Source organism: Bufo gargarizans, chromosome 8 (assembly GCF_014858855.1).
Source record: "Bufo gargarizans isolate SCDJY-AF-19 chromosome 8, ASM1485885v1, whole genome shotgun sequence".
In the NCBI taxonomy this organism is placed as follows: Eukaryota; Metazoa; Chordata; class Amphibia; order Anura; family Bufonidae; genus Bufo; species Bufo gargarizans.
Window position 1 is genome coordinate 69686548 of NC_058087.1, and position 27737 is coordinate 69714284.

The 27737-nt window shown below is 43.9% G+C and overlaps 1 protein-coding gene across 2 annotated transcripts in view; it reads right to left on the reverse strand.

Annotated features, from left to right (window-relative positions):
* Positions 1-1748: 1748 nt before the first annotated feature.
* The window catches only part of LOC122945611 (ras-related protein Rab-5B-like), a 49630-nt gene continuing 23641 nt past the window's right edge, over positions 1749-27737 (reverse strand). For both annotated transcript variants that reach the window (XM_044304723.1, XM_044304724.1), the window contains exons 3-6: positions 21283-21434; positions 6477-6599; positions 4616-4709; positions 1749-2747 (exon numbers count right to left, since the gene is read on the reverse strand). In XM_044304723.1, the coding sequence (XP_044160658.1) occupies positions 2635-2747; positions 4616-4709; positions 6477-6599; positions 21283-21434 (482 nt within the window). In that variant the 3' untranslated portion in view covers positions 1749-2634. The remainder of the gene's footprint in view (positions 2748-4615; positions 4710-6476; positions 6600-21282; positions 21435-27737) is intronic.

Genomic DNA, 27737 nt, shown 5'->3' on the forward strand with positions numbered 1-27737 from the left:
AAGGAAAAAATACATTAATAAAAAAAATCTGTGCTGTGACTAGTTGCTACATAGACACTTAGTTGTCTACATGAGGGCCATTATTGTAAATCCTCAGTCCTTAGGACACATGGAGCTTGTGCTCTCACATTCCCAGCTATCTTCCTACATGACTGATGCACACGTTACTAAATACTCAGTGAATAGGACTGCCGTTAACGTGTAATTCTGTATTACAGCATGAGATATGACATATACTTCTATTAACCACCTGGGCCGCCGACGTTCACTCCTGCTCTACGTGCTGCACTCAGTGTCTCAGCTCTTGTTATCGGTACAGGCAGTAATTACAGGTAAATGGTCGGTGGTAAAGGGGTTCTCTCACTTCCGCAAGTGGCATTTATCATGAAGAGAAAGTTAATACAAGGCACTTACTAATGTATTGCCTCCTTTGCTGGCTCGATTCCTTTTTCATCTCATTATACACTGCTCGTTTCCATGGTTACGACCACCCTGCAATCCAGCAGCAGTGGTCGTGCTTGCACTCTATAGGAAAAAGTACCAGGTGGTCGGGATTGTGGGAGCGCATATAGGCCAGCACTTTTCTTTATAGTGTGCAAGTCCTGATTGTATTTCAGCATAGCTTTGAGCGCCGATAATGGGGGAACGGGGAGCAGTAGGAAAATAAGGAAATTAGCGATCTGAGTTCACCGCTCCTGCATTCCCCATGTAGTAACAATTCTGGAGCCTCTATTCTTATGTCTGTATGTTGTGCCATTCCTGTATTATTTCTACTAGAAGTTAGGGCTCATTCAGACAGCCGTATACTGTCCGCAAAAATGCGGATCCGTTTTTTTTTGCGGACAGTTCAGCATGTCCGCAAAAAAATGGATTGCATTCAATTTTTTTGCTGATTCATAGACTTCAATAGGACATGTTGCATTTTTTTGCTGAGCCGTGCAATGGAAGAAAAGGGCCCTATAGAAGTGAATGGGACAGCATCTAATCCGCAAAAAAAACTGCCGTCTTATGACTGGATTGCTAGCAGTCTGCAGTAGGGGTACAGAGGGGTGGTTACTATTTGGGGGAGGTGTACATGCACAGTCGCACTCTATCCAATCAGTGCTGACATTTTCACACTGTGCAGACCCCCCCCCCCCCCAACAAAAAAATAATATGATGTGCAACGGGTGGACATGTGCCACTGTGTAAAAGATCTGCTACAGGGCCAAAGCTTGATGCTCTAGTAATTTCAAGTAATCATATCCAAGCTACAACCAGGGTAATAACAAATGGTTTTCAGAGCACCTTTCACAAATTTCTTTGGTTAAAGGGGTTGTATCATTTAAGACATTGGTGGTATATTGCTAGGAAAAGCCACCGATGTCAGATAGGTGTGGGTCCCAGAAGTGGGACCCACAGCTATCTGCAGAACGGGCCCCCAAAAGTGAAGGAGCATGCCCAGCTATTTTCGGAGGTCCCACAGAAAATTTATGGAGAGAGCACCATGCAAGCGCAGCCTTTGCTTCATTCACTTCCATGGGATTGCTAGAGAAAGCCCAGGTAGCACTTGGCTATTTCCAGCAGTCCCATAGAAACGAATGGAGGGCAGCAGAGCATGCTCACTTCGGGGGTCGGTTCTGCAGATAGCTGTGGGTATCAGAGGTAGGAATATCCTAGTGATATGCCACTAGTGTCTCAGATGCGACAACCCCTTTAAATCTTCTTTAAAACATGGCGGTAGTAGTGCCAAGAGTCACAGACCACACTTCAGATTTACTTTGCTTTAATGTTACATTAAAAATCAATATTTTAGGATTCAAGTAAAACATTATCTGAAGGTGCAAATACAAAAGTTATGTTCAGAGCATGTTCTATCACTTTGTGGAGAATAATATACACGGGTTTTGCGGGGGGCTGAAAAATCTGTGTTGTTTTTTCAGGATAAATATAAATGGATGGAAGGTAAAGTGCAAGGGGTCCACAGTGTTTTGTTCTTCCGCCGAGGAGGGGAGGCCAATCACACAAAGTAACAGAACAGCCATATTAAGGGGGGGGGGGGGGGGGGGGGGGGGAATGCCGAAATACAGTAAGTCTTCTAATCGGCAGAGGCCAATCATACACACAGCTTCAAGGAATTTTTCTTTGTAAAACTGTACATTTCATTTTACAGGTTATTAGCGCTGAATAGTCTATCAGCTTCACAACTGTCCAGGTTCAGCTACATGCAGATCGCAGAGGATTTCCTTAAGTGCTTGTATAATATTGCTTCAGATGTATTCTTGATGCAGACAACAGAGGTCCGTGTATTCTAAAGACTTACTATGGTGACAGCAGGTTATTAACAGTCAACTGGACATGCTTAGAGAAAAGCATAGAACACATCATACTGTCAACCGTCCAGCAAGGGAAGGGACTACAACAGTTTCCTTGTAGAGTTGTGTGTTTCGACAATGGAGTAGATTTCTATTTTTACTGTTTTGTGTTGTTTTTTTTTAAACTTTTAAACACTATGATAAAAAGAAAAAAAATATAACATAAGCCAAACAAATTCCCACCAGCTGTAAAGATACAGAGGCGGCTTCCTAGACTGCGTTCACAATAATCTGCGTAGAAAATGCATACTGAAGAGGCTTGTTCTGGCTTTTCTGGGGATCAATTGCTGCAGCACCCACTCCTAGGCTGCTGGTCTGATCCCTGGAGATTCACACCTCTGTTGCGGGCAGCATGACTTGGGTTTTGGGCATCCGATTTGGGCATTTTCTTTGCTGTATGGGAAGAACACAAAGAAGATAAGTTAATATTTTACTCTTTGTTTATATATATATATATATATATATATATATATATATATATATATATATATATATATATATATTTATATACACACACAAATCAAAAAAGCGGCACACTATAAACAGGTGCAATCCCTTCCAAGAACTTAATACAACCTTAGTAAACGAAGGCAGCACTCCAGTTCAAAGTGAACAAACAGGTTTATTGGCCCATGTGACAGCAGTGCGCACTTCCGGGCGCTGATTTGCCCCTGCATGTCCCCGGCTACAAGTGAGATTGTTCAATCATGTATTCTGATTTTATTCCACTTCACCTGATTTCTTCATTGGATATAATTATGTTATGCACTATTAATTATATAATAATCATGGACTATACGGATGTTTTTTACTGGACGGACTTATTGATCATCATGTCACTTAATGAAGGAATCACAGTATTATGGACACTAGCAAATCAAGCACTATCATGTTTTTTATTGACTTTTTATGAATTTTGGTAACTATTTGATCAATGATGTAATTATGTCACTTTGATCGCGACTTGTATAAGTTGCTGCACCATGCACATGTCACTTTAGCTAGACAAAGGCTCCAAGCTTTGAACTGGAGTGCTGCCTTCATTTACTAAGGTAATATATATATCCCCCCATCAAACATAACATTGAAACCACCTAGTGGCACCAAACACAACTTTGGCCCGTTGAGGCATCTTCGAGTCTTCAGAACGTTTGCTGTGGTATCTGGCACCAAGACACTCACAGCAGATCCTTTCAAATGGCTGTCAAAGTGGAATAAAAATGTGGCCAGCTGCTGTAAAATGTTTTAAAATAATAAAAACGCGATACTTGCCGCCCTTTTTTTTCCTCTGCCGCTTCCAACAATGAGCTCCAGGTTCTCCCTGCCACTGTTTGCTTTCCTGGCTGCAGTGGTGGCGTTTCTTGCAATCACATCTCTGCTGCAGCCAATCCCTGGCCTCAGATTTGTCATCCTCTGAACAGCTGAGACCAGCGATTGGCTGAACAGTGAGTATAGCCTAAATAACTACTTTAACTCCCTAGGACTCATCCAACTTTCATTTTTGAGTTTTTATTTTTCTCTTCCCATCCATCTAAGAACCATATCTTTTGGGCTAGTGTTTTTTGCAGGACGAGTTGTATTTTTAATTGCATCATTTAAATTTACAATATCTTTATTCTAAAAACAGGAATAAGAATTCTTTGTAAGAGAAACTAAAAAAAAAAAAAAAAGCAATGCTGCCATTGTTTATTGGGGGGATGGTCTAGATACAGGCTGCAACGGTGACCAACCTCCCTAGCATCGCAGGTGTCGGGGAGCAGGTACGTATGCTCTAGAGGAGGGGCCCCGGCATTCTGGGGGTCATTATAGGGATTGGATAACCCCTTTAAGCCTCAAAACGTTGGTGGCTTATCTCCCCTGAAAACAAAGGGATTGGGTATGTCACAGTTCAACATGTCCAACCCGTCCTGCCCCCAAAAACCCTTGTTCATTCGAAGAGAGTCAGGGTATCCCTATACACATTATATGGTTGTTCGGTCCTGCCAAAATCTGCAGGTTCGCCCAATACTTGTCTATTGTGTACAGCCACTTTAACTCATACCAGCAGCCAGGAATTAGATGTAAAGTACTGTACTTCAGAAATGGTCAGAGTGCAATGTAGTATTTCACGGATTTCCATAGCCTTGTAGGATGAAGGTCATTGTCTTATTAAATATAACACAGAGCAAATTGAATTTCTTAGTTTGCCATTTAAATATGGAATAAAAAATGTAAAATTATGTGGTGACCTTTCACTTTCTATATGAACACACAAGACATACCAATTGCTAGAAACAACTCGTTTACATTCATTGCAGTTTTTGCTGAGGTTTCCATGAATAATAGTCCAGTGTCTTCGGCATACGCCTGAGCTTCCTGCGGGAAAATAAATGGCAGGAGTTTTTACTGTGGGGGACACTGCGGGGTACGGAGGTACAGCGACAATTCAGCATTACATTCTAGTATTAGAATAACTGATTAAATATCATTATATTACTGAAATAATATCCCCACAACTAAGGCTACTTTCACACTTGCGCTTGATCGGATACGTTCTGAACGGATCCGATCATATTAATGCAGACGGAGGCTCCGTTCAGTACGGATCCATCTGCATTAATAACTTAGAAAAATTTCGCAAGTGCGCAAGTAGCCTGAGCGGATCCGTTCAGACTTTCAATGTAAAGTCAATGGGGGACGGATCCGCTTGAAGATTGAGCCATATGGGCTCATCTTCAAGCGGATCCGTTCCCATTGACTTACATTGTAAGTCTGAACGGATCCGCTCGCCTCCGCACGGCCAGGCGGACAGCTGAACACTGCAAGCAGCGTTCAGCTGTCCGCCTGTCCGTGCGGAGCGGAGGCTGAACGCCGCCAGACTGATGCAGTCTGAGCGGATCCGCTCCATTCAGACTGCATCAGGGCTGGACGGAGGCGTTTGGGTCCGCTCGTGAGCTCCTTCAAACGGAGCTCACGAACGGACCCATGAACGCTAGTGTGAAAGTAGCCTTAAACATATCCCCCATCCATAGGATGGGTGGTCTGACTGCTGGGACGCCCACCATATGAATGGAGTGGCAGGTGAAGCATGTAGTACCACTCGATTCACTCTTCAGGATGCTGAAGGTAGCCGAGCGCTTTTACTTAAAGAGGTTCTCCGGGTTCAGGGCTGAACATGGATATAAGCTCTTCTTTATACTATGCAAAGTAGCATAGTACCCACCTCCAAAACAGCACCCAGCAGCGCTATAGACCACTCATTTGTGCCGGCGCACTGCTAGGCAAAAGTCTCCACTTAGCACGGTGACGCGAAGCTCGGTACGTCACCAACCATAAACAGAGCCTTGTGTTGCACGTTGCAGCATGACAAGACGGGGGATCGGAGCAAGGAAATGCTCTAATCATATGTAGTCAATGAATAAAGAAGAGCTTATATCAAGATTCAGTCCTGAACCCGGAGAACCCCTTTAACTATCTGTCAGTTCCATGGAGCGGCAGTGTGCCATTTGATTGGAGCAGTTGTCACACATGCGTGCTGCTGCTCCAATCAGCTCTATGGGACTGCCAGAGATAGCAGAGCACTTGTACTCCTATCTCCAGCACTGCCATAGAGTGTCAGACAAGAGCGCGTGTCTGCCGTTCCATTCAAACAGGGAGCACACGCTCCCATTCTTGCGATCACTCTAGTGATCAGACCCCCGCTGATCAGATACTTATCCCCTATCTTGTGCACTGTGAAGGTGAAATCCACAGCTAGGAAAGGTCAAATTACCTAGACAGATTATGCCCTAAGGCTTTTATCTGGGTTCATTTTGGTATAAACCTTTCCAGCTTATCCAAAAGTGATTTTATTGAATAACAAAATGTGCAAATAAATCCATACTCTCCATGAAGCGTCTACGCGTTTTGGACCTCCATAGCTGGGTCCTTATTCATGAATAAGGACCCAGCTATGGACTTGTTTAAACTTTTGTTAAAGGAACATTCATGGCGAACTAAGACCTGCTTAGTCAAGGGCAGAGCCTGAGGGGGTGACCTGCACTATGCATAACAAGAGGGCATCATCTATATATGACGTGTCCCTTTAAAATGCCTGCACCGGCTTCTCGGTTATTTACAGAAACAACTAGCAAAGCCACCTACCTCAAATTCCACCATCCTCTTCTCTGATAAGTCTGACTTATTACCAGCCAAGGCAATCACAATGTTCGGACTGGCTTGCCGCTGTAATTCTTTAACCCATGCCTTTGCCCGGTCAAATGTTTCCTACACCAGGAAATAAAGACAGATTTTAGAAGAGATGAAAGATATTAGATATTTGGTAGCACATTTCACCCCTTATTTACTCTGCTATAATAAATATATACACACACATAAACTAGTGTTGAGAGAATTAAAGTCAAATGAATTGACTTCCATCCAAATATCTGAAAAAATTCAATTTGCCACAAAGCCGAATTTCCTTGTGCTTTGTGGTAACTAACCAATTTTACCTGAAATAGCGGTAAAAAACCCAACATACTCGCCTCATCCATTTGCATGCGAACAGGCCGCCGCGGCCCATCTTAATTAACCACCTCCCGACCGCTGTACGCGTATATGCGTCCGGGAGGTGGTTGCTTTATTCCTCCTGGACGCATATACGCGTCTTCTCGCGAGACGCGAGATTTCCTGTGAACGCGCGCGCACAGGAACGGAAGGTAAGCGAGTGGATCTCCAGCCTGCCAGCGGCGATCGCTCGCTGGCAGGCTGGAGATCCGAATTTTTTAACCCCTAACAGGTATATTAGACGCTGTTTTCATAACAGCGTCTAATATACCTCCTACCTGGTCCTCTGGTGGTCCCTTTTGTTAGGATCGACCACCAGAGGACTCAGGTAGGTCAGTACAGTCCCACCAAACACCACACTCCACTACACTACACCCCCCCCCCCGTCACTTATTAACCCCTTATAAACCCCTGATCACCCATGATCACCCCATATAAACTCCCTGATCACCCCCCTGTCATTGATCACCCCCGTCAGGCTCCGTTCAGACGTCCGTATGATTTTTACGGATCCACGGATACATGGATCGGATCCGCAAAAAGCATACGGACGTCTGAATGGAGCCTTACAGGGGGGTGATCAATGACAGGCGGGTGATCACCCATATACACTCCCTGATCACCCCCTGTCATTGATCACCCCCCTGTAAGGCTCCATTCAGACGTCCGCATGATTTTTACGGATCCGATCCATGTATCCATGGATCCGTAAAAATCATGCGGATGTCTGAATGGAGCCTTACAGGGGGGGTGATCAGTGACAGGGGGGGTGATCACCCTGATCACCCCCTGTCATTGATAACCCCCCTGTAAGGCTCCATTCAGACGTCCGCATGCGTTCTGTGGATCCGATCCATGTATCCATGGATCCGTAAAAAATCATGCGGATGTCTGAATGGAGCCTTACAGGGGGGGTGATCACCCTGATTACCCTGATCATCCCCCGTCATTGATAACCCCCCTGTAAGGCTCCATTCAGACGTCCGCATGATTTTTACGGATCCGATCCATGTATCCATGGATCCGTAAAAATCATGCGGACGTCTGAATGGAGCCTTACAGGGGGGGGTGATCAGTGACAGGGGGGTGATCACCCTGATCACCCCCTGTCATTGATAACCCCCCTGTAAGGCTCCATTCAGACGTCCGCATGCGTTTTGTGGATCCGATCCATGTATCCATGGATCCGTAAAAAATCATGCGGATGTCTGAATGGAGCCTTACAGGGGGGGTGATCAGTGACAGGGGGGGTGATCACCCTGATCACCCCCTGTCATTGATAACCCCCCTGTAAGGCTCCATTCAGACGTCCGCATGCGTTCTGTGGATCCGATCCATGTATCCATGGATCCGTAAAAAATCATGCGGATGTCTGAATGGAGCCTTACAGGGGGGGTGATCAATGACAGGGGGGTGATCAGGGAGTCTATATGGGTGATCACCCCCCTGTCATTGATCACCCCCCCCCCCCCTGGTAAGGCTCCATTCAGACATTTTTTTTGGCACAAGTTAGCGGAAATTTTTTGTTTGTTTTTTCTTACAAAGTCTCATATTCCACTAACTTGTGTCAAAAAATAAAATCTCACATGGACGCACCATACCCCTCACGGAATCCAAATGCGTAAACATTTTTAGACATTTATATTCCAGACTTCTTCTCACGCTTTAGGGCCCCTAAAAAGCCAGGGCAGTATAAATACCCCACATGTGACCCCATTTCGGAAAGAAGACACCCCAAGGTATTCCGTGAGGGGCATATTGAGTCCATGAAAGATTGAAATTTTTGTCCTAAGTTAGCTGAAAGTGAGACTTTGTGAGAAAAAAAACAAAAAAAAAATCAATATCCGACTTATGCAAAAAAATAAAAATTCTAGGAACTCGCCATGCCCCTCATTGAATACCTTGGGGTGTCTTCTTTCCAAAGTGGGGTCACATGTGGGGTATTTATACTGCCCTGGCTTTTTAGGGGCCCGAAAGTGTGAGAAGAAGTCTGGGATCCAAATGTCGAAAAATGCCCTCCTAAAAGGAATTTGGGCCCCTTTGCGCATCTAGGCTGCAAAAAAGTGTCACACATCTGGTATCGCCGTACTCAGGAGAAGTTGGGGAATGTGTTTTGGGGTGTCATTTTACATATACCCATGCTGGGTGAGAAAAATATCTTGGTCAAATGCCAACTTTGTATAAAAAAAATGGGAAAAGTTGTCTTTTGCCAAGATATTTCTCTCACCCAGCATGGGTATATGTAAAATGACCCCCCAAAACACATTGCCCAACTTCTCCTGAGTACGGCGATACCACATGTGTGACACTTTTTTGCAGCCAAGGTGGGCAAAGGGGCACCTTTCGGATTTTGCAGGCCATTTTTTACACATTTTGATTGCAAAGTACTTCTTACACATTTGGGCCCCTAAATTGCCAGGGCAGTATAACTACGCCACAAGTGACCCCATTTTGGAAAGAAGACACCCCAAGGTATTCCGTGGGGGGCACGGCGAGTTCCTAGAATTTTTTATTTTTTGTCGCAAGTTAGTGGAATATGAGACTTTGTAAGGAAAAAAAGAGAAAAAAAAAAAAAATCATCATTTTCCGCTAACTTGTGACAAAAAATAAAAAATTCTAGGAACTCGCCATGCCCCTCACGGAATACCTTGGGGTGTCTTCTTTCCAAAATGGGGTCACTTGTGGCGTAGTTATACTGCCCTGGCAATTTAGGGGCCCAAATGTGTGAGAAGTACTTTGCAATCAAAATGTGTAAAAAATGGCCTGCAAAATCTGAAAGGGGCACTTTGGAATATGTGCCCCTTTGCCCACCTTGGCTGCAAAAAAGTGTGACACATCTGGTATCGCCGTACTCAGGAGAAGTTGGGGAATGTGTTTTGGGGTGTCATTTTACATATACCCATGCTGGATGAGAGAAATATCTTGGCAAAAGACAACTTTTCCCATTTTTTTATACAAAGTTGGCATTTGACCAAGATATTTTTCTCACCCAGCATGGGTATATGTAAAATGACACCCCAAAACACATTCCCCAACTTCTCCTGAGTACGGCGATACCAGATGTGTCACACTTTTTTGCTGCCAAGGTGGGCAAAGGGGCGCATATTCCAAAGTGCACCTTTTGGATTTCACCGGTCATTTTTTACACATTTTGATTGCAAAGTTCTTCTCACACATTTGGGCCCCTAAATTGCCAGGGCAGTATAACTACCCCACAAGTGACCCCATTTTGGAAAGAAGACACCTCAAGGTATTCTGTGAGGGGCATGGCGAGTTCCTAGAATTTTTTATTTTTTGTCGCAAGTTAGTGGAATATGAGACTTTGTAAGAAAAAATAAAAAATCATCATCATTTTCCGCTAACTTGTGACAAAAAATAAAAAGTTCTATGAACTCACTATGCCCATCAGCGAATACCTTAGGGTGTCTACTTTCCGAAATGGGGTCATTTGTGGGGTTTTTCTACTGTTTGGGCATTGTAGAACCTCAGGAAACATGACAGGTGCTCAGAAAGTCAGAGCTGTTTCAAAAAGCGGAAATTCACATTTTTGTACCATAGTTTGTAAATGCTATAACTTTTACCCAAACCCTTTTTTTTTTTGCCCAAACATTTTTTTTTTATCAAAGACATGTAGAACAATAAATTTGGCGAAAAATTTATATATGGATGTCGTTTTTTTTGCAAAATTTTACAGCTGAAAGTGAAAAATGTCATTTTTTTGCAAAAAAATCGTTACATTTTGATTAATAACAAAAAAAGTAAAAATGCCAGCAGCAATGAAATACCACCAAATGAAAGCTCCATTAGTGAGAAGAAAAGGAGGTAAAATTCATTTGGGTGGTAAGTTGCATGACCGAGCGATAAACGGTGAAAGTAGTGTAGTGCAGAAGTGTAAAAAGTGCTCTGGTCATGAAGGGGGTTTCACCTAGCGGGGCTGAAGTGGTTAAAGATACCGCACGAAATCTTGAGCGGGGTGACTGACGTATGACGAGATTTCGCATGGTGTCTTCAATTAAGATGGCCTGGACGGCCTCTATGTGAGCAAATTGATAGCCTCAGATGCCGAGATCAGCGATGAATGTGGCATCTGAAGGGTTCCATGACTGGGTGGCGCGATCGCTGTTCCCAGTCATTAAGCCCGCTACATACAAATAAATGCGCTTCGTCACAAATTACATTTATTTCTTTGTGAAATTCGGCGAAGCAGCAGAATCAAATTTTTTAGAACGTTGCTCATCTCTAATAATAACATTCACTATTAAAGGGATTCTGTCATGAGATTTTACCCCTATAACCTAAACATATGCTCATGTCCGGAGTAAGAATAATCCTAAGCTGGCCTTATTAAACTTCACTGTAGCTCTGTTTGCACAAAATACAGGTTTTTATAACCTGTCAATCACTCACTTAAGGTGCCCAAGGGGAGGTCCGTTAATACAGGGTGCCCGGCCGCACCCCTCACCATCTGATGCCCAGCGCCGCCTTCATGGCTCAGCACCGCCTCCGCAATCCTACCCGTCCTTCTGCCAGATCCTGCGCCTGCGCACTAGGCTCAGCCTGACGTGCCGCGGACTCCTGGCAGCGGCTTAGTTGAGCAGTGCGCATGCGCATCAGGAACAAAGCCGCTGCCAGGAGTCCGCGGTGCATCAGGCTGAGCCTAGTGCCCAGGCACGGGATCTGGCAGAGGGACGGGTAGGATTGCAGAGGCGGCGCTGAGCACCGGACGGCGAGGGGTGCGGTGAGTGATTGACAGGTTATAAAAACCTGTTTTTTGTGCAAACAGAGCCACAGTGAAGTTTAATAATGCCAGCTTAGGATTCTTATTATTACTCCGGAGATGAGCATATGTTTAGGTTAAAGGGGTAAAATCTCATGACAGAATCCCTTTAATACAGCGTTGATGACATACACACAGAAGAGCAGAATGTTCTCATGTTCAGCCCCATAAAGGGGTTCTCCGAGAATTAAGGAAATGAACACACTTAAATATTACTTCATTATAAGTATATTGCCAAATATATTTTGTTACAATATTGGCTTGTTTTGTCTGTGGAGCAATCATTGGGGGAAACAAAATGGTTGCCATCCTTCTAGTACACACAAACCTGTCCTAATTACACAGCAGGACAAGTTACTTCAGAGCTGCCTCATCCTCCTCTCCTACTTCAGGGATTATAATCCCGAATACAGTTTAATATGATCTTCAGCAGAATCTCTTTGGGAATGGAGTTCATGAGGAGACATGAAGTACATAGAGGAGGTGGGGTGAGGCCGATGAGCAGCAGCACTTGTATGCAGTCCCCATTACCACAGTCTGTCCTCTTTTTTCTTCATGTCTCCTCATGAACTCCATTCCCACAGAGATTCAGCTAAAGATCTTATCAGCTGTATTCAGAATCACACTCCATGACATAGAGCAGAAAGGAGGATGAGGCAGCTCTTTACTTCAGTGTTGTAAAGCAACTTGTCCTATTGTGTGATTAGGACAGGTTTTTGTTTGTGCCAATAGGACGGCGGCCATTTTATTTCTCCTGATGATTGCTCCACAGACAAAGTAGGGTGTGAAGTAGCAGCTTGTAGGAATACACTGGAGATCCAGCACTCACATAGTATAGACATGTAATGTGGGACTCTACAGGGACTTACCTGCTGTGTCACTGTAATCCTAGGGGAATTTATCAAAACAGCTGCAAAGGGAAAGTGGAGCAATGTACCTCAGAAAGCAGTCAGATTCCAGCTATTATTTTTCAAAAGCTTTTTTTTTTTCTTTAAATGATTGATTGAATCCTCAACAATGGGAGGCAGATTCCACATAGTTTACAGTAGAGAAATCTGCACAGAAAAACAGCCATGTGAGCAAGCCCTTATGGCTCAAGAACCCCAGGGATGCCAATATTCCTTAATACTGTGGTCACTAGAGCCACAATGTGAAATTACTGGGCCCCAGTGCAATATCTGTAATAGCCCCGCCCCCCCCCCCCCCCTCCCACTTGCCATTTTTACTACTGGTATCTTTAGAAAGGCACTGTCAGAAATATTGGGCCGAAAGGAATCAAGTTTTTAAAGGCTTATACATCTTGCTTTACAGATTGCTATACAGGCATGGTGATAACCATATTGTCTGCTTGAGAGAAGCTCAATGCGAGTTTATTCTTTTTGGACAAAGACTTACGAAGAATAGTCAAGAATCTTAAGATAAATATTCTCATGTCGTAAATTGTGGGGGGGTCTCAGACAGGTACCATAAAGATCCTTCAGGCCTCTAAAAAGACAATGGACAAAAGACAGTGTTCTAAAGATCCCCCCCCCCCCCCAATGAATAGAAAAAGGGTTTATTTAAAGGTTGCCTGATGTGACTTTAATATTCATTGTAGTGATCATAATGGCAATAAGGCAATTTTATTATGAGTATATGCTTATTTTATTGACTAATTGGAAGTCAAATATAAATCCGTACTTTTATCATATCCAAACTATATTCATTATATATTGAGTGTACCCAAGGAAACATTAGTATGTATTTTACCACAATGGTTTTATATTTTTGAAATACATAGAATCAGGTGGTGTATACAATGTATTTATTTGTTAAGTGTAAAAAGCTAGTGTGTGAACTAATTACCTCATTTTTAAAGTATGTGGAATAAGAAGATTAAGTACTTTGGTAGATAGTCTTAGGCCCCTTTCACACGGGCTAGTATTCCACGCGGGTGCAATGCGTGATGTGAACGCATTGCACCCGCACTGAATCCGGACCCATTCATTTCTATGGGGCTGTGCACATGAGCGGTGATTTTCACGCATCACTTGTGTGTTGCGTGTAAATCGCAGCATGTTCTATATTGTGCGTTTTCCACGCAACGCAGGCCCCATAGAAGTGAATGGTGCTGCTTGAAAATCGCAAGCATCCGCAAGCAAGTGCGGATGTGGTGCGATTTTCACGCTCGGTTGCTAGGAGACGATCGGGATGGAAACCTGATCATTCTATTATTTTCCCTTATAACATGGTTATAAGGGAAAATAATAGCATTGTGAATACAGAATGCATAGTACAATAGTGCTGAAGGGGTTAATTTATTTATTTTTTAACTCGCCTTAATCCACTTGCTCGCGCAGCCGGCATCTCTTCTGTCTCTTTCTTTGCTGATTGCAGTCAAAGGACCTGTGGTGACGTCACTCTGGTCATCACATGGTCCATCACATGATCTTTTACCATGGTGATGGACCATGTGATGACCGGAGTGACGTCACCACAGGTCCTTTGACTGCAATCAGCAAAGAAAGAGACAGAAGAGATGCCGGCTGCGCGAGCAAGTGGATTAAGTGGAGTTAAAAAAAAAAAATATTATTTTTTTTATTTTTAACCCCTCCAGCGCTATTGTACTATGCATTCTGTATTCAGAATGCAATTATTTTCCCTTATAACCATGTTATAAGGGAAAATAATACAATCTACAGAACAACGATCCCAAGCCCGAACTTCTGTGAAGAAGTTTGGGTTTGGGTACCAAACATGCAGATTTTTCTCACGCGCGTGCAAAACACATTACAATGTTTTGCACTCGCGCGGAAAATTCACGCATGTTCTCACAACACGCCCTCAATGTCCGTGTGAAACCAGCCTTAAAGTAGTATATCTATAAGCAGACTATATGTCTAACAGTTGGTATCCATTAATGTCCCTTTTCCCCATATTTAGAGCTTTGTCCAGAGCTCATGTCAAAGGCAATCTTTCTAATAAATCTTTGAAAATATTATAAATAAATGTAATTACCCAAACTTTTATATAGAACACTAGTGTCCCTTTGTGGTGGTGGGGAGTATGGTCAGGATGAGATACGTAGCAAATTGATGCACTCTGATGTCGTTAGTCACATGGAAGACCAAACCAAGACCACATTGCAGGGTGGGGGGGGGGGGGGGGGGATATAAGATAGCAGGAGCCAGCAAGGGGGGTTCAATCCATCAACAAGGCAGGAAGAAGATTGAACTAAAGAGAACTTGACCATCCTTTGCTTCTGAACTGTGACAGCAGACTTCTTTCAGACAACTAAATGTAAAATTTCTGGTAAAGTATAAATTTATATGTTTATATTAGGCAAATTATATATATATGTATCGACTGGGGGCATAGAGCGGTGACCGAGCAGTGGGCGTAGAACAGTGACGCAGCCGCGGTGACAGAGCAGGGGGGGGGAGAAGAAATGACAGAGCTGGAGGGGTGGAGCAATGAAAGGTTCCGTCACGTCTTCGGCTCGAGGGGAGGAGCAGTGACAGAGCAGTTACAGAGCCATCGGCATTGATAGAACTCTCCACTCTGCCAGCGGCCCTCAGAAAACCCCCTTTCTGCAGGTGTTAAACTGGGAAGGTGAGGGGGGTCCTTTCCATGCCACATCAGCAGCTAATTTGCCTAAACCACCTAGAGGTACGGGTATTAATGTGCTAAGAGCAAGAGTGTGCACTAAACTAATTGCTGTGACCACATTAAGACCTCGTTCACACCAGGCAGTGCGTTCCGGACTGATTCTGTCCAGAATGCACTGCACCACATTGGGGCCAGCTAACTATATTGTAGAGGGGGCGTAGTGGTCTGTTGAAGTGATTGGCACCATAATCATGCCCAACGGCTGCAATGCGATCGGCTGCACAGGATCGCAAGGCACATTATGCCTGCGGTCCAGTCCAAACAACATGCTGCAAGCAGCATTTTGATCGGACCTCAGGCATAATTGTGCCTTGCAATCCCATGCATCCGATCGCCTGCGGCTGTGGCTACGGTGCCATTCACTTCAATTGATCGTCACGACCCCCTCCTGCCCCACAACATGGTGAGCCGGCCGCAATGTAGTGCATTCTGGACACAATCATCTGGTGTGAACAAGGACTAAACTTAGAGTCCTTTCACACCACAAAGACTGGAACGCAAGCCAGCCACCTCCCTGCATAAGGAAGCGTGGCGGTGCATTGAAATATGGTTTTGATTTAAAATATTTTTTTGTATCAGGACAAGTAGATTGTCATGAGGGACAAGTAGATCGAGTCCCCGCTTTAGTCCTTCGACAAGTAGTTTTTTTTATTTTTTTATTTCCACCCCCCTGATTGATTTGAGATAATTTCTACTGCAGTATAAATTATGTCGGTCAATCTTGGGAGATAAATATATACATTTGTATATTCTCCAAAAAACGGATTTCAGTTTTAGTTAATGGTCTGTCTAATATATATATTGATTGAGATTGATGGAAGTTTATCTTTAATATGAATCAGATCTGTTGACTGGGAGAAGTCACATGTCAATTCTGAGCCTTTTCTTTCCTTATTCTGTGAACCACACGGATAAGCCACCCACTGCATATGAAAAGTTATTTTATTGGTTGCCTTTATACCTTATACTGTATATTACCTATGTTCTCAAATTGATTTAATTTATTCTTTGCTTGTCACCAATTATATATATTATTATTTTGCACTGATTGCTTATAAATATATATATATATTGTATACAATTGTTTCCCTCTTGTCTTCAACTCAGCTCAGATAACAAATTCTTGTTAAATTTTGATTTGTGGAAATAAGTTGGAATCTCCTCCATTACAGATCCTTGCTTGTTTTCATAAATAGAAAACGGTTCATCAGACCAGTATAAACATTCTGACAGCACTCACGTTGTTTTCAATAGGAATGCACCATATCATTTATACGGTGCATATTTTTTCTCATGCCGATTTGAAATCCACATTGCAGTTAAAAAAATAAAGAATGGCCACGTCCATTATTGGCGGAGTTTCTGCTCGGTAACCGCTACAAGTGTCCGTAGGCAAAAGTGTAGCACCATTTAACACAAACTGCAAAACTGCAGCAAAAATCCACGGGTCTGCCACAGATTCCACGACGACTATAGGCTGATTTTTCCAACATATATTTTAGCCCATGTGCACATAACTTTTAAGCACATCAGTTCAGGTTATGTGCAAATTCACAAAACTTTGCACAATGATTTAGAGTGCCAAAATGTGTCACTTTTTTCTGCCAGATACCCTACCCCCAATTTGCAGTTCAATCTATATACGATTACTTCTCATTTTATACCTTTTTTTTCCTTTGCAAGATCAGGACTTACCGATACATCTGGAAATCAGGTTATGGAATTTTTCCACTTTTTGTTAAGTTAAACGTTTTGTAAAATGAAATAATTTATTTAATTTAATTTATTCTTTTACCGCAGTGATTCCAGGAAGGCCAGTACTGGTCGTGGCTGACACATCATTTATTGTCAAGTTTACACAATTATATATTTGGGAGACTTATCGGGAGAACTATACTATACTGATGATATGCATTGTGGTGTACCAACCATCACTATAACATGCTCTGAACCAGTGATGTGTGAAACAATTTGCCCTGCTTTGGACGGACCCAGTTAGTTCATCCCGATCCCTAGCTCCGTACATGCCTTAAAATATATTGCCTCCGATGAGGCTCTTTCAAGATCGTAACGGTTAACACGAGGCTTCTGTAGTCTTGTGCATGTGCCGTTACTGTAAGCAGTGGCGCATGCATTAATGTATTACATTACGAATTCGGATTTGTGGCGCTCGACACTATCATTAGCGAGTACGGGTTCAGATTCATAAGGTAAGCAGGACGATATTAAAGCTAAGGGATGGGGTTAGAGGATCACAGGAATATGAGGATGTTACTTTATATAAAAGTTCAGAACTCTTAAATGGACTCCCATGTCCCACATCTTGTCATTAATCGAGCATTACTTAAAGGGACACTGACAGGCCCAATAAGCATATTTAGGTATATATGACAGTACAGGTCTTCTAAAGTGTATTAAAATCATAAGTATCTCCCCTGTCCACCTTATAAATACAGTAAACTGAAGTTTTGTAACCTGGTAGAAGCATCTTCTTTCTGCCCAAGGGGCGGCATTTCATCTCCACTTGCGCCCAGCCAGCCGCCCCCAACTGCCGTTTTGAAGCACCGCCCAGCTCATCAATATTCACTTCGCTGGGTGGCTACTACTGTCCCCGACTTCACAAGATCCGGCGCATGCCCAATACAATCCTATGGGCATCGGCCTCCGTCTCATCTTCAGCGCATGCGCCCGGCACCCTCACTGGCCGGGATCACATCGCGCCTGCGTTTAGTTTGCATCTTAGAGGCCACTTCAGCCTCTGCGGTATGCGCATGCGCCGGGCACTGTTCAGAGCAGCACTTCAGAGCGCTGCCCTCTTACACCTCAGATGGGGACAGTAGTAGCCGCCCAGCGAAGTGAATATTGATGAGCTGGGCGGCGCTTCAAAACGGCAGTTGGGGGCGGCTGGCTGGGCGCAAGTGGAGATGAAACGCCGCCCCTTGGGCAGAAAGAAGATGCTTCTACCAGGTTACAAAACTTCAGCTTACTGTATTTATAAGGTGGACAGGGGGGATACTTATATGATTTTAATACACTTTAGAAGACCTGTACTGTCATATAATATATATATATATATATATATACACACACACACACCTAAATATGATTATTGTGTCAGTGTCCCTTTAATTTCCTTTTCTTTTACTGCTAGTGGTAAATTCTATCCTGGATATCTACAAGTCAAGATGATGTTCCTACAGGGCAAAAAGGTGATGAGCCCATTGTATTCAATGATGCAGCATAAACCAGGTAAACATCCTGCTGTAAACAAGCAGAAGGACATTGAAGGTGATGATGAAGACCAAAGTCATCACTTCTTGGATTGGTTGATGGCAACATGTAAATACCTAGTGGAGAATGAGCTGCGAAGTAAGGAGAGTGCAAGTGACCGTGCCGACGAGAAGGCACTCATCATAAATTAGCCACATCCTCTGGCAGCACAGGAGATTTTAAAAGACTGGCGTAAAATACAGGTCTTTAATAAATCCCCCCCCGATATGTTTGATATCTGTATAATTATTCTATGCAGATGCTTGCTGGGAATTGTTGCCCTGCCATGGGTAGAGTGATTGGGTAGGAAATCAACTTGTTGCCCATAGCAAATCCAGACATGTCAACTAAGGCTACTTTCACACTAGCGTTCGTCGGTCCGCTCGTGAGCTCCGTTTGAAGGAGCTCACGAGCGGACCCGAACGCAGCCGTCCAGCCCTGATGCAGTCTGAATGGAGCGGATCCGCTCAGACTGCATCAGTCTGGCGGCGTTCAGCCTCCGCTCCGCTCGCCTCCGCACGGACAGGCGGACAGCTGAACGCTGCTTGCAGCGTTCGGGTGTCCGCCTGGCCGTGCGGATCCGCCCAGACTTACAATGTAAGTCAATGGGGACGGATCCGTTTGAAGATGCCACAATATGGCTCAATCTTCAGGCGGATCCGTCCCCCATTGACTTTACATTGAAAGTCTGGACGGATCCGTCTGAGGCTATTTTCACACTTAGCTGTTATATGCTAAAAATAATGCAGACGGTTCCGTTCTGAACGGAGCCTCCGTCTGCATTATTATGATCGGATCCGTTCAGAACGGATCCGATCGAACGCTAGTGTGAAAGTAGCCTAACCTGGTTTTACTAAGTGTCGCTCTAATTTTTGCCTTCTTTACCTGGTGATACTTTTCACCCAGTTCCGGAGGAGGAGATATAGAAAAACACCCCTCCAAAAAACAGCCACCATCTACTGGATCCAATCCATAGCAGCCTGCCTTTGTACTGGGTCCGCCATCAAGAAGGCGTAGTATGTGGTGGTGCAAATGCAATATCCTGACACTGGATGGCGTTGCTGCATCAGGTCATTGTCACACTGATTAGTGATTGCACATCTGGGGTCTGAATTAAAGAGGACCTGTCACTAGAATAAAACATCTAAACTCACTATACAGACATGGAGAGCGGCGCCCTTACTGTTATCCCCGGGCGCCGCTCCGTTCTCCCGGTATAGCCTCCGGTATCTTCATAGTTAGGCTCCACCCAGGGGAACCGGCTGGCATCTCGTTCTCCCATGCTGTAGCGCTGGCCAATCGCAGCACTCAGCTCATAGCCCGAGAGGCTTTTTTTTCCTCTCAGGCTATACTTTGTACTGGTCCTAAGTGCCAGCCTGTATTATAATCCAGAACTGCATATGATCTGAAATCTGTAAGTATTCCTTGTAACTCAAAGGGGAGGGGGGGGGGAAGAGAGATTTATCAAACTGGGGTAAAGCAGAATTGGCTTAGTTGACCATAGCCACCAATCAGATTCCACTCTTCATTTTTGACAGCTCCTTTGAAAAATAAAAAGGTGGAATTTGATTGGTTGCTATGGGCTAACTAAGGCTACTTTCACACTCGCGTTCGTCGGTCCGCTCGTGAGCTCCGTTTGGGCCGAACGCCTCCGTCCAGCCCTGATGCAGTCTGAAATGAGCGGATCCGCTCAGACTGCATCAGTCTGGCGGCGTTCAGCCTCCGCTCCGCACGGCCAGGCGGACAGCTGAACGCTGCTTGCAGCGTTCAGCTGTCCGCCTGGCCGTGCGGATCCGTTCAGACTTACAATGTAAGTCAATGGGAACGGATCCACTTGAAGATGACACCATATGGCTCAATCTTCAAGCGGATCCGTCCCCCATTGACTTTACATTGAAAGTCTGAACTGATCCGCTCAGGCTACTTACTGATGCAGACGGATCCGTATTAATGCAGACGGATCCGTACTGAACGGAGCCTCCGTCTGCATTAATATGATCGGATCCGTTCAGAACGGATCCGATCAAGCGCAAGTGTGAAAGTAGCCTTAGCCACTTCTCCTTGACACCAGTTATCTTGGCAAAAATTCACACACTCTTTATGCCAGGTACTGTAATTAATCTGTGGGAAACTTAAACCTCGCCATATAACAGAACCTCGCCATATTACAGAACCTCAGCTGGGAAGCCAGGGTGGTGGCATGACAATAAAGGTTAATTTACACGTTCGTGTGTGTTTTGCGGATCCACAAAATACGGACACCAGCAATGTGCGCTCCGCACATATTCATTTTTTTTTCGGGAACGGAATTGCAGACCCGGAAGTGCGGGTCTGCATTTCCGGATCCGGGCAGCACATCGTGCGGCCCCATAGAAATAAATGGGTCCGCAATTCCGTTCCGCAAAATGCGGAACAGAATTGCGGACGTGTGAATGGACCCTAAGGTTGTTAACCATTTCCAATAACAGCCAGCAGAATTGGGAATGCAGCTCTGGAATATAATTTGAGATCTGTAAAATCTACACTAAGTAATGTAATTTATTTATAAAAAAATAAATAAAAAAAATACCCAACTTTTTATGAAGTATATTAATACATATTAACCATGGAATGGTGTCCAAAATCAATACAGACGATCTGAGAAGAAGAAAACCGAGGAGGCAAATTAGATGCAAATCACTAGCCTAGAAAGCGGCAGATCCTTACCGGTTTAGTGATATCAAACACCACAATGGCTGCCTGTGCTCCTCTGTAGTACATGGGGGCGAGACTGTGGTATCTTTCCTGTCCAGCAGTGTCCCAGATTTCAAATTTCACCGTTGTGTCATCGAGACATACAGACTGAGCCAAGAAAGCAGCTGGTGACATGGGAGAAGGGAACTGGGTTAGTTCCATGGCAGGAGACATACATCACAGAATTTACTAAAATTATAAGCAACAAAGAACACTTTGCACATAAATTGATACCTTGTCTGAACACAGACTAAAGAGTCCATTCACACGTCCACATGAAGGGGTTTCGCAACCGTTCCGCAATTTTGTGGAACGGGTGCGGACCCATTCATTTCAATAGGGCCGCAAAAGATACGGACAGCACACCATGTGCTGTACGCATCCGCACTTCCGCTCTGCAGCCCTGCAAAAAAGATAGAGCATGTCCTATTCTTGGCAGCAACCATTTCTATCATAGTGCCGGCAATGTGAGGACCCTTAAAAGGGTTTTAGTCACCAGATTTAACCCTATTAAGCTAGCTGACATTAGCGATGTGCTAATGTCAGTTAAACCTAACTAGCCTATTCCTACTTTTATCTATGCCCCCGTTACGCCAGAAATGTAACTTTTATAATATGCTAATTAGCCTCTAGGAGCCCTGTGCTCTGGCGAAATCTTGCGCCGTTCAGCATTCCGCGCAGGCGCGGTGAGGGAAAGATGTTCGCAGGCTGCCAGCTTCCTCACCGCGCTGAACGGCGTGAGACTCACCAGAGCACAGGGTTGGCAGACAGATGCGAGCGCTGCCTGGCCCTGTCAATCAGGACTTGAAGGAAGGCGACAAAAGGTAGGAGAACGGAGCCTCTAGAGGCAGGAACAACGCCGCCCCTGCTCCTAGAGACTAATTAGCATATTTAAAAAAATCATGATTACACTTACTGGTAATTGGAATTTCCAGACCCCACGACAGCACCACAGAGAGAGGGACCCACCCCCAGGGACAGGAAACCTACAGATATTGTTTTATTTCTTTTTTTGCTACTCCATGTGAAAACACACAACCCATCACCAAGGGAGGGAATTAGGAAGGGTGCTGTCGTGGGGTCTGTAAAATCAGATTACCGGTAAGTGTAATCATCATTTTCCCCCTCCCCCACGACAGCACCACAGAGAGAATTACAGAGTAATAGAACCCTTCCTAGGGAGGGACCACCGCTTGTAAAACTTTTCTACGGAAGTATAGATCAGAGGAAGAGTGCAGATCCAAACGGTAGTGACTGAAAAAGGTACAAGGTGAAGACCACGTGGCCGCTTTACAAATTTGCTCAATTGAAGCCCCTGACCTTTCATCCCAAGAAGTGGAAACAGAGCGAGTAGAGTGAGCCTTCACCGAGACTGGAGGAGACAGACCCTCCTCCAAGTAGGATTGTATAATACCCAGTCTAAGCCACCTAGACAAGGTACTCTTGGTAGCCTTCTTCCCTTTATTTGATCCCAAAAAGAGAACAAAACAAAGCAGAAGACTTTCTCCATCCTTCCGTAACTTTGAGATACTGTAACAAGCATCTCCGGACATCTAGAGTATGAAATTCCATTTCCCTAGAATTTTTAGGATGGTCACAAAAAAAGGAAGGAATAATTATTTCTTGGGACCTATGAAATTTAGAGGACACTTTGGGTGAAAAGTTGAACGACGACTGTCATCCAGAACCCTAGTGAAGGGAGGATTAATGGAAATAGCCTGCAACTCGCTTATTCTTCTAGCAGTGGTGAGGGCTACCAATAAAACTAATTTATAAGTAAGATGTTTTATGCTAGAAGAATCAATGGGTTCAAAGGAATTAAGCACAAAATTAAGATCCCACGGGGGGACGAAACTGGCGTCATCCTATCAACTGCTTTAAAAAAATCTAATCATCCATGGATTTGAGGCAAAGTTTTGCTCAAATAGTACCCACAGGGCAGAGATCTGTACTTTAAGAGTACTTTTTGCCAGTCCCAATGAAAGACCGTTTCTTAAAAATTCCAGGACCTGGGAAATCAGGACAGATAAAAAAGGTTAATTTTTTGGGTTAAGATTACCAAAATCTATAAACTTCTTCCAGGTTCTAGCATAGATTGGAATAGTCACAGGCTTTCTGCTTTTAAGCAAAGTCTCAATGAGTTCCTGAGAGAACCCCTTCCTGATCAATAAGTTCCACTCAAGTTCCGCTCAAATTCCAAGCAGTCAGATGGAGACCACTTACTGCTGGATGAAAAACCGGACCCTGGGACAGCAGATCCGGGATGTCTGGTAGAATCCAGGGGTCTGATACGGATAACCCTTACTTTGTCCTTCCTGATCTTTTTCAGGACTGCTGGGAGCAACTGGATGGGGGTGGGGGAAAGGCATAGTCTAGGGGGAAGTTCCACTTCAGAAGAATGGCGTCCACACCATAGGAGAACTCCCTGGGATTTAGCGAGCAAAATAGGTCTACTTTCTTGTTCTGGCATGAACCAAACAGATCTATCACCGGCATGCCCCAAGACTTTGTGATCATGGTAAATATTGAACTGTTCAGGGACTACTCCCCTTGCTTCAAGGGGTACCTGCTTAGGAAGTCTGCGTGAACATTCTCCTTCCCTTTTATATCTAGAGCTGATACATGACTGACTTGTTTTTCTAATATTCCTAGCAATCTTCTCGCTTCACACCCCAGGGTTATCGATCTTGTTCCCCCCTGATGATTCAAATATGCCACGGTCACCTGATTGTCTGAGAGAATCCTCACGTGACCTGAGCCTAAAAGGGACTGAGAAGCTTTCACGGACAGTCTTACCGCCACTAATTCTTTCCGATTGGAAGAGAACAATCTCTGACTTGGGGACCATAGACCCAGGCTTGCATCCGTGGTCAGGGCAATAGGATCTGTATAGGACCAAGGGATTCCCTGAATTTGATTGTCCTTGTCCAGTGACCAGGATAGACTCTTAACTGTTGTATTTGAAATTTTTATTCTGACATCCAATGCCCCCTTGTATTTTTGGAAGGCTGTTAAAATCTGCAACTGGCGGGAGTGAAGTTGTGCCCTCTCCACCACAGGGATGCAAGAAACTAGAGATCCCAGAACAGACATTGCATTCCGAAGAGTCAGAGAGGTGGAGGAAAGTCACTTAATTTGACTCCAAATTTTAGAAATTTTCTTTTCTGGAAGATATACCTTCTGTGTTTCTGAATTCAAAACCAGACCCAGAAACCTCAGTTTTTTTTTACCAGTTTTAATTTGGATTTGGTCTGCACGACCATCTGAATGTCCCTCTTGCAGTTGAGCCAGGAATTCGCTATGATCAAAAAATCGTCCAGGTATCGAACTATCAACACGTTCTTGATCCTTATGAATGAAACCATCTCTGCTACCACCTTTGTGAATATCCTTGAGGCTATGGACAGGCCAAAGGGCAATGCCTGGAACTGATATTGTTGAATATGACCCTCCATCGGAATTGCCACCCTGAGGTATTTCTGAAATTCCTGGTGCATAGGAATATGAAAATAGGAGTCTTTTAAATCTATTACTGCCATGAATCAATGGAGGGAAAAGAAGCTGGACAGTATTCCTCATTGTCTCCATTTTGAACTTTTTGTACACCAGAAATTTGTTCAAATCCCTCAGATTGATGATTGTCCTTTGAGAACTGTCTGGCTTTGGAACTAAAAAAAGATGGGAGAAATAGCCTTCGAATTGCTCTTCTAGGGGAACAGGAATCAGGACATCTTTCTCTATAAGGTCTAATACTTCCTTTATTATGGGAAAACAGCCTTTTACACAAATGTTTTTTGTAGTAACGAATCTTTGAGGCGGCAAGGAAAGGAATTCTGGTTTTAGACCTGAACGAATGACATCTAAGACTCAAAGCCCTCAATTTTTTCCCAGGCTGACAGGAAGAATTTTAGCCTTCCTCCCATTTTTGGCCTGGCGTCATTGTTGAGGTTGTTCCTTATTTGTAGAGGAAGAGTTTCCAAATACGAATCCTCTCCCTCCCAAATTCTTGGATCTGAATCTCTGGTCTTTATCTCTGACTGGTCTTTTACCCGCGTTATTTCCCCTAGGAATCATAGACCGACGGTAAGAGAAACCTAAAAGGGAAAAACTGTAGGTCTCCCACTCCAGGGACAGGGAACCACTGTAGGGTAGAGAGGCTCCACCTTTTTATTCTGTAGGTTTCCTGTCCCTGGGGGTGGATCCCTCTCTCTGTGGTGCTGTCGTGGGGGGAGGGGAAAAAGTTAGATTTCTGGCACAACGGGGGCATAGATAAAAGTAGGAATATGCTAGTTAGATTTAGCTGACATTAGCACATTGCTAATGTCAGCTAGTTTAATAGGGTTAAATCAGGTGACAGAAACCCTTTAAGGCTGTATAAGACCTCCAGATTATGCAGGCGATAGTCGGGAAGGAAGACACCACCATCTGCCTCTGGCAAACAATGATTTTTAAACCTGTTGAAAGATTGGGATTGCACGATGCTCGTTCATCGGGTAATCGGCGGCAGTATTACACTGCCAGATCACCGCTAATGAGTGTTACTACGAACTGTCTAATACAGACTTTAGTTTTCGTATTTAAAAGTTCCTATTTAAATTTGAAACACTTGTCTTACTTTACATCATCTATAGGTCGGCTTACTTTATGCCAAAAATTTTTGCACAATTTTGGTACATACTGGAACATTGTAAGCTATGTCCTATTCACGAGTGTGAACCAAAAAGTGTCTTACACATATTAAATGTGGTACTAAGCTTGCACACCAGTTTATCTGGTTAAAAAAATAAAAAAAATAAAAAAGTGCTTTTGGCAGCTGAAGACATCTGTGTTGGTCCCATGTTCATATGTGCCCACATTACTAAGAACAATTGTGTTTTAATATATGCAAATGAGACTTTAGGAGCAACGGGGGCGTTGCCGTTACACCTAGAGGTTCTGCTCTCTCTGCAACTGCTGTAACCCCTGCACTTTGACAGGGTCAGGTGTAATCACGTTTTCATTGCCTGGTCCTGTCAAAGTGGAGAGGGTGCAATAGTTGCAGAGACATCTGAGCCTCTAGGTGTAATGGCAACGCCCCCGTGCTCGACTATGTCTGGTGGTCCCACAGAGTGGCAGTGTGCATACATGTCTCTGCTTTCATGATTGGTGGGGGTCCCAGTGGCCAGACCTTAGCGATCTAATGGTTTTTCTCTATCCTGTGGTTAGGGGATAACTTGAAATAAATGGAATGCCCCTTTAAATCAGTGTGACAGGCTAACCACACCCACTTCCCCAATCTACTTTTCAAAAATGGAGTGCTGTAAAAAAAAGCTAAACTTTTGCACCAATAAATCCAAAAAAAGTCACAAAGTCCAATTATTTCTATTTGAATTCTGAAATTTGGTCTCTGATAAATTCCCCCCACTGCCTGTTTTTAATGGCACCTGTAACAAGACTGGTTTTAAAGGCTAGGCATACCTTCGGAGGAAAAAAATTTTTATCATTGCATTTCACTCATTTTGGGCTAAAAATAGTTTTCCAATTGGTCTTTATTAAAAATATTGACCAGTTCTGTCACAAAGAGTGAACCATTTGTCTAGCTGTGTGTACTTTTCACTTTCACTTTGTGTGAGATCATCTAATAAACTTGGTTAATTAAATGAAGTGGCTCACTGCTGACAATGGACGGTATGGTGCTACAAACTATAGGTTGAGGACGCCACACCTCAATTGAAAGAGTACTTAAAAAGAATATGGAAGCGAGTGAAGGGATTGGAATATCCCGAAACGCGTCTGGGTAACAGATACTCCGCACTTACCTCCGTAACAAGGACATTTAGCATGGCCATGCTTTAAAGATTAATTTTCGAACTGCTGCTGCTTCGTGTCGACTCTATTGCCCGGGAGATCTGAGTAAGCGCTGTCACTGGACGAAAGTCCCGCTTGAATTATCACGAGATTTGGGCGAGATCGTTAGAGTTTGTGAGCCGCGGAGACGGAGCGGCGTTCACAGCAGCTTGTTCAGCGTCCTAAAGAAACTCTACCTCATAGGAGACCAGACCCTGGACGGCTCCTTCCAGATAGAGGTAAGATTATAGCCGAGACAACCATCGTGCTATGGGACTACATTACCAAACAGCCAAGCTTTCTGTGTTGCGGTGTATAACACCATAGACTCGGACCCATTTATTTTCCCCACAGGAACCAACTCAGCATACTGCGCTATACCGCGGTGGACTCCAAGTAGTGTTCACTCATTTTTTTCACCATTTTTTCACGGATTCATCACGTTCACGTTTATGTATTATCATATCTCAACACTAGATAACTAATTCATTGTATTTATTTATTCTTTTATTCACCAATATTATTCACCCACTACTATTGGAATCCCTAATCTCTGCTGTAGGAGCTATTATTCTTTCAGTGTCTATACGGTCGACCATTGT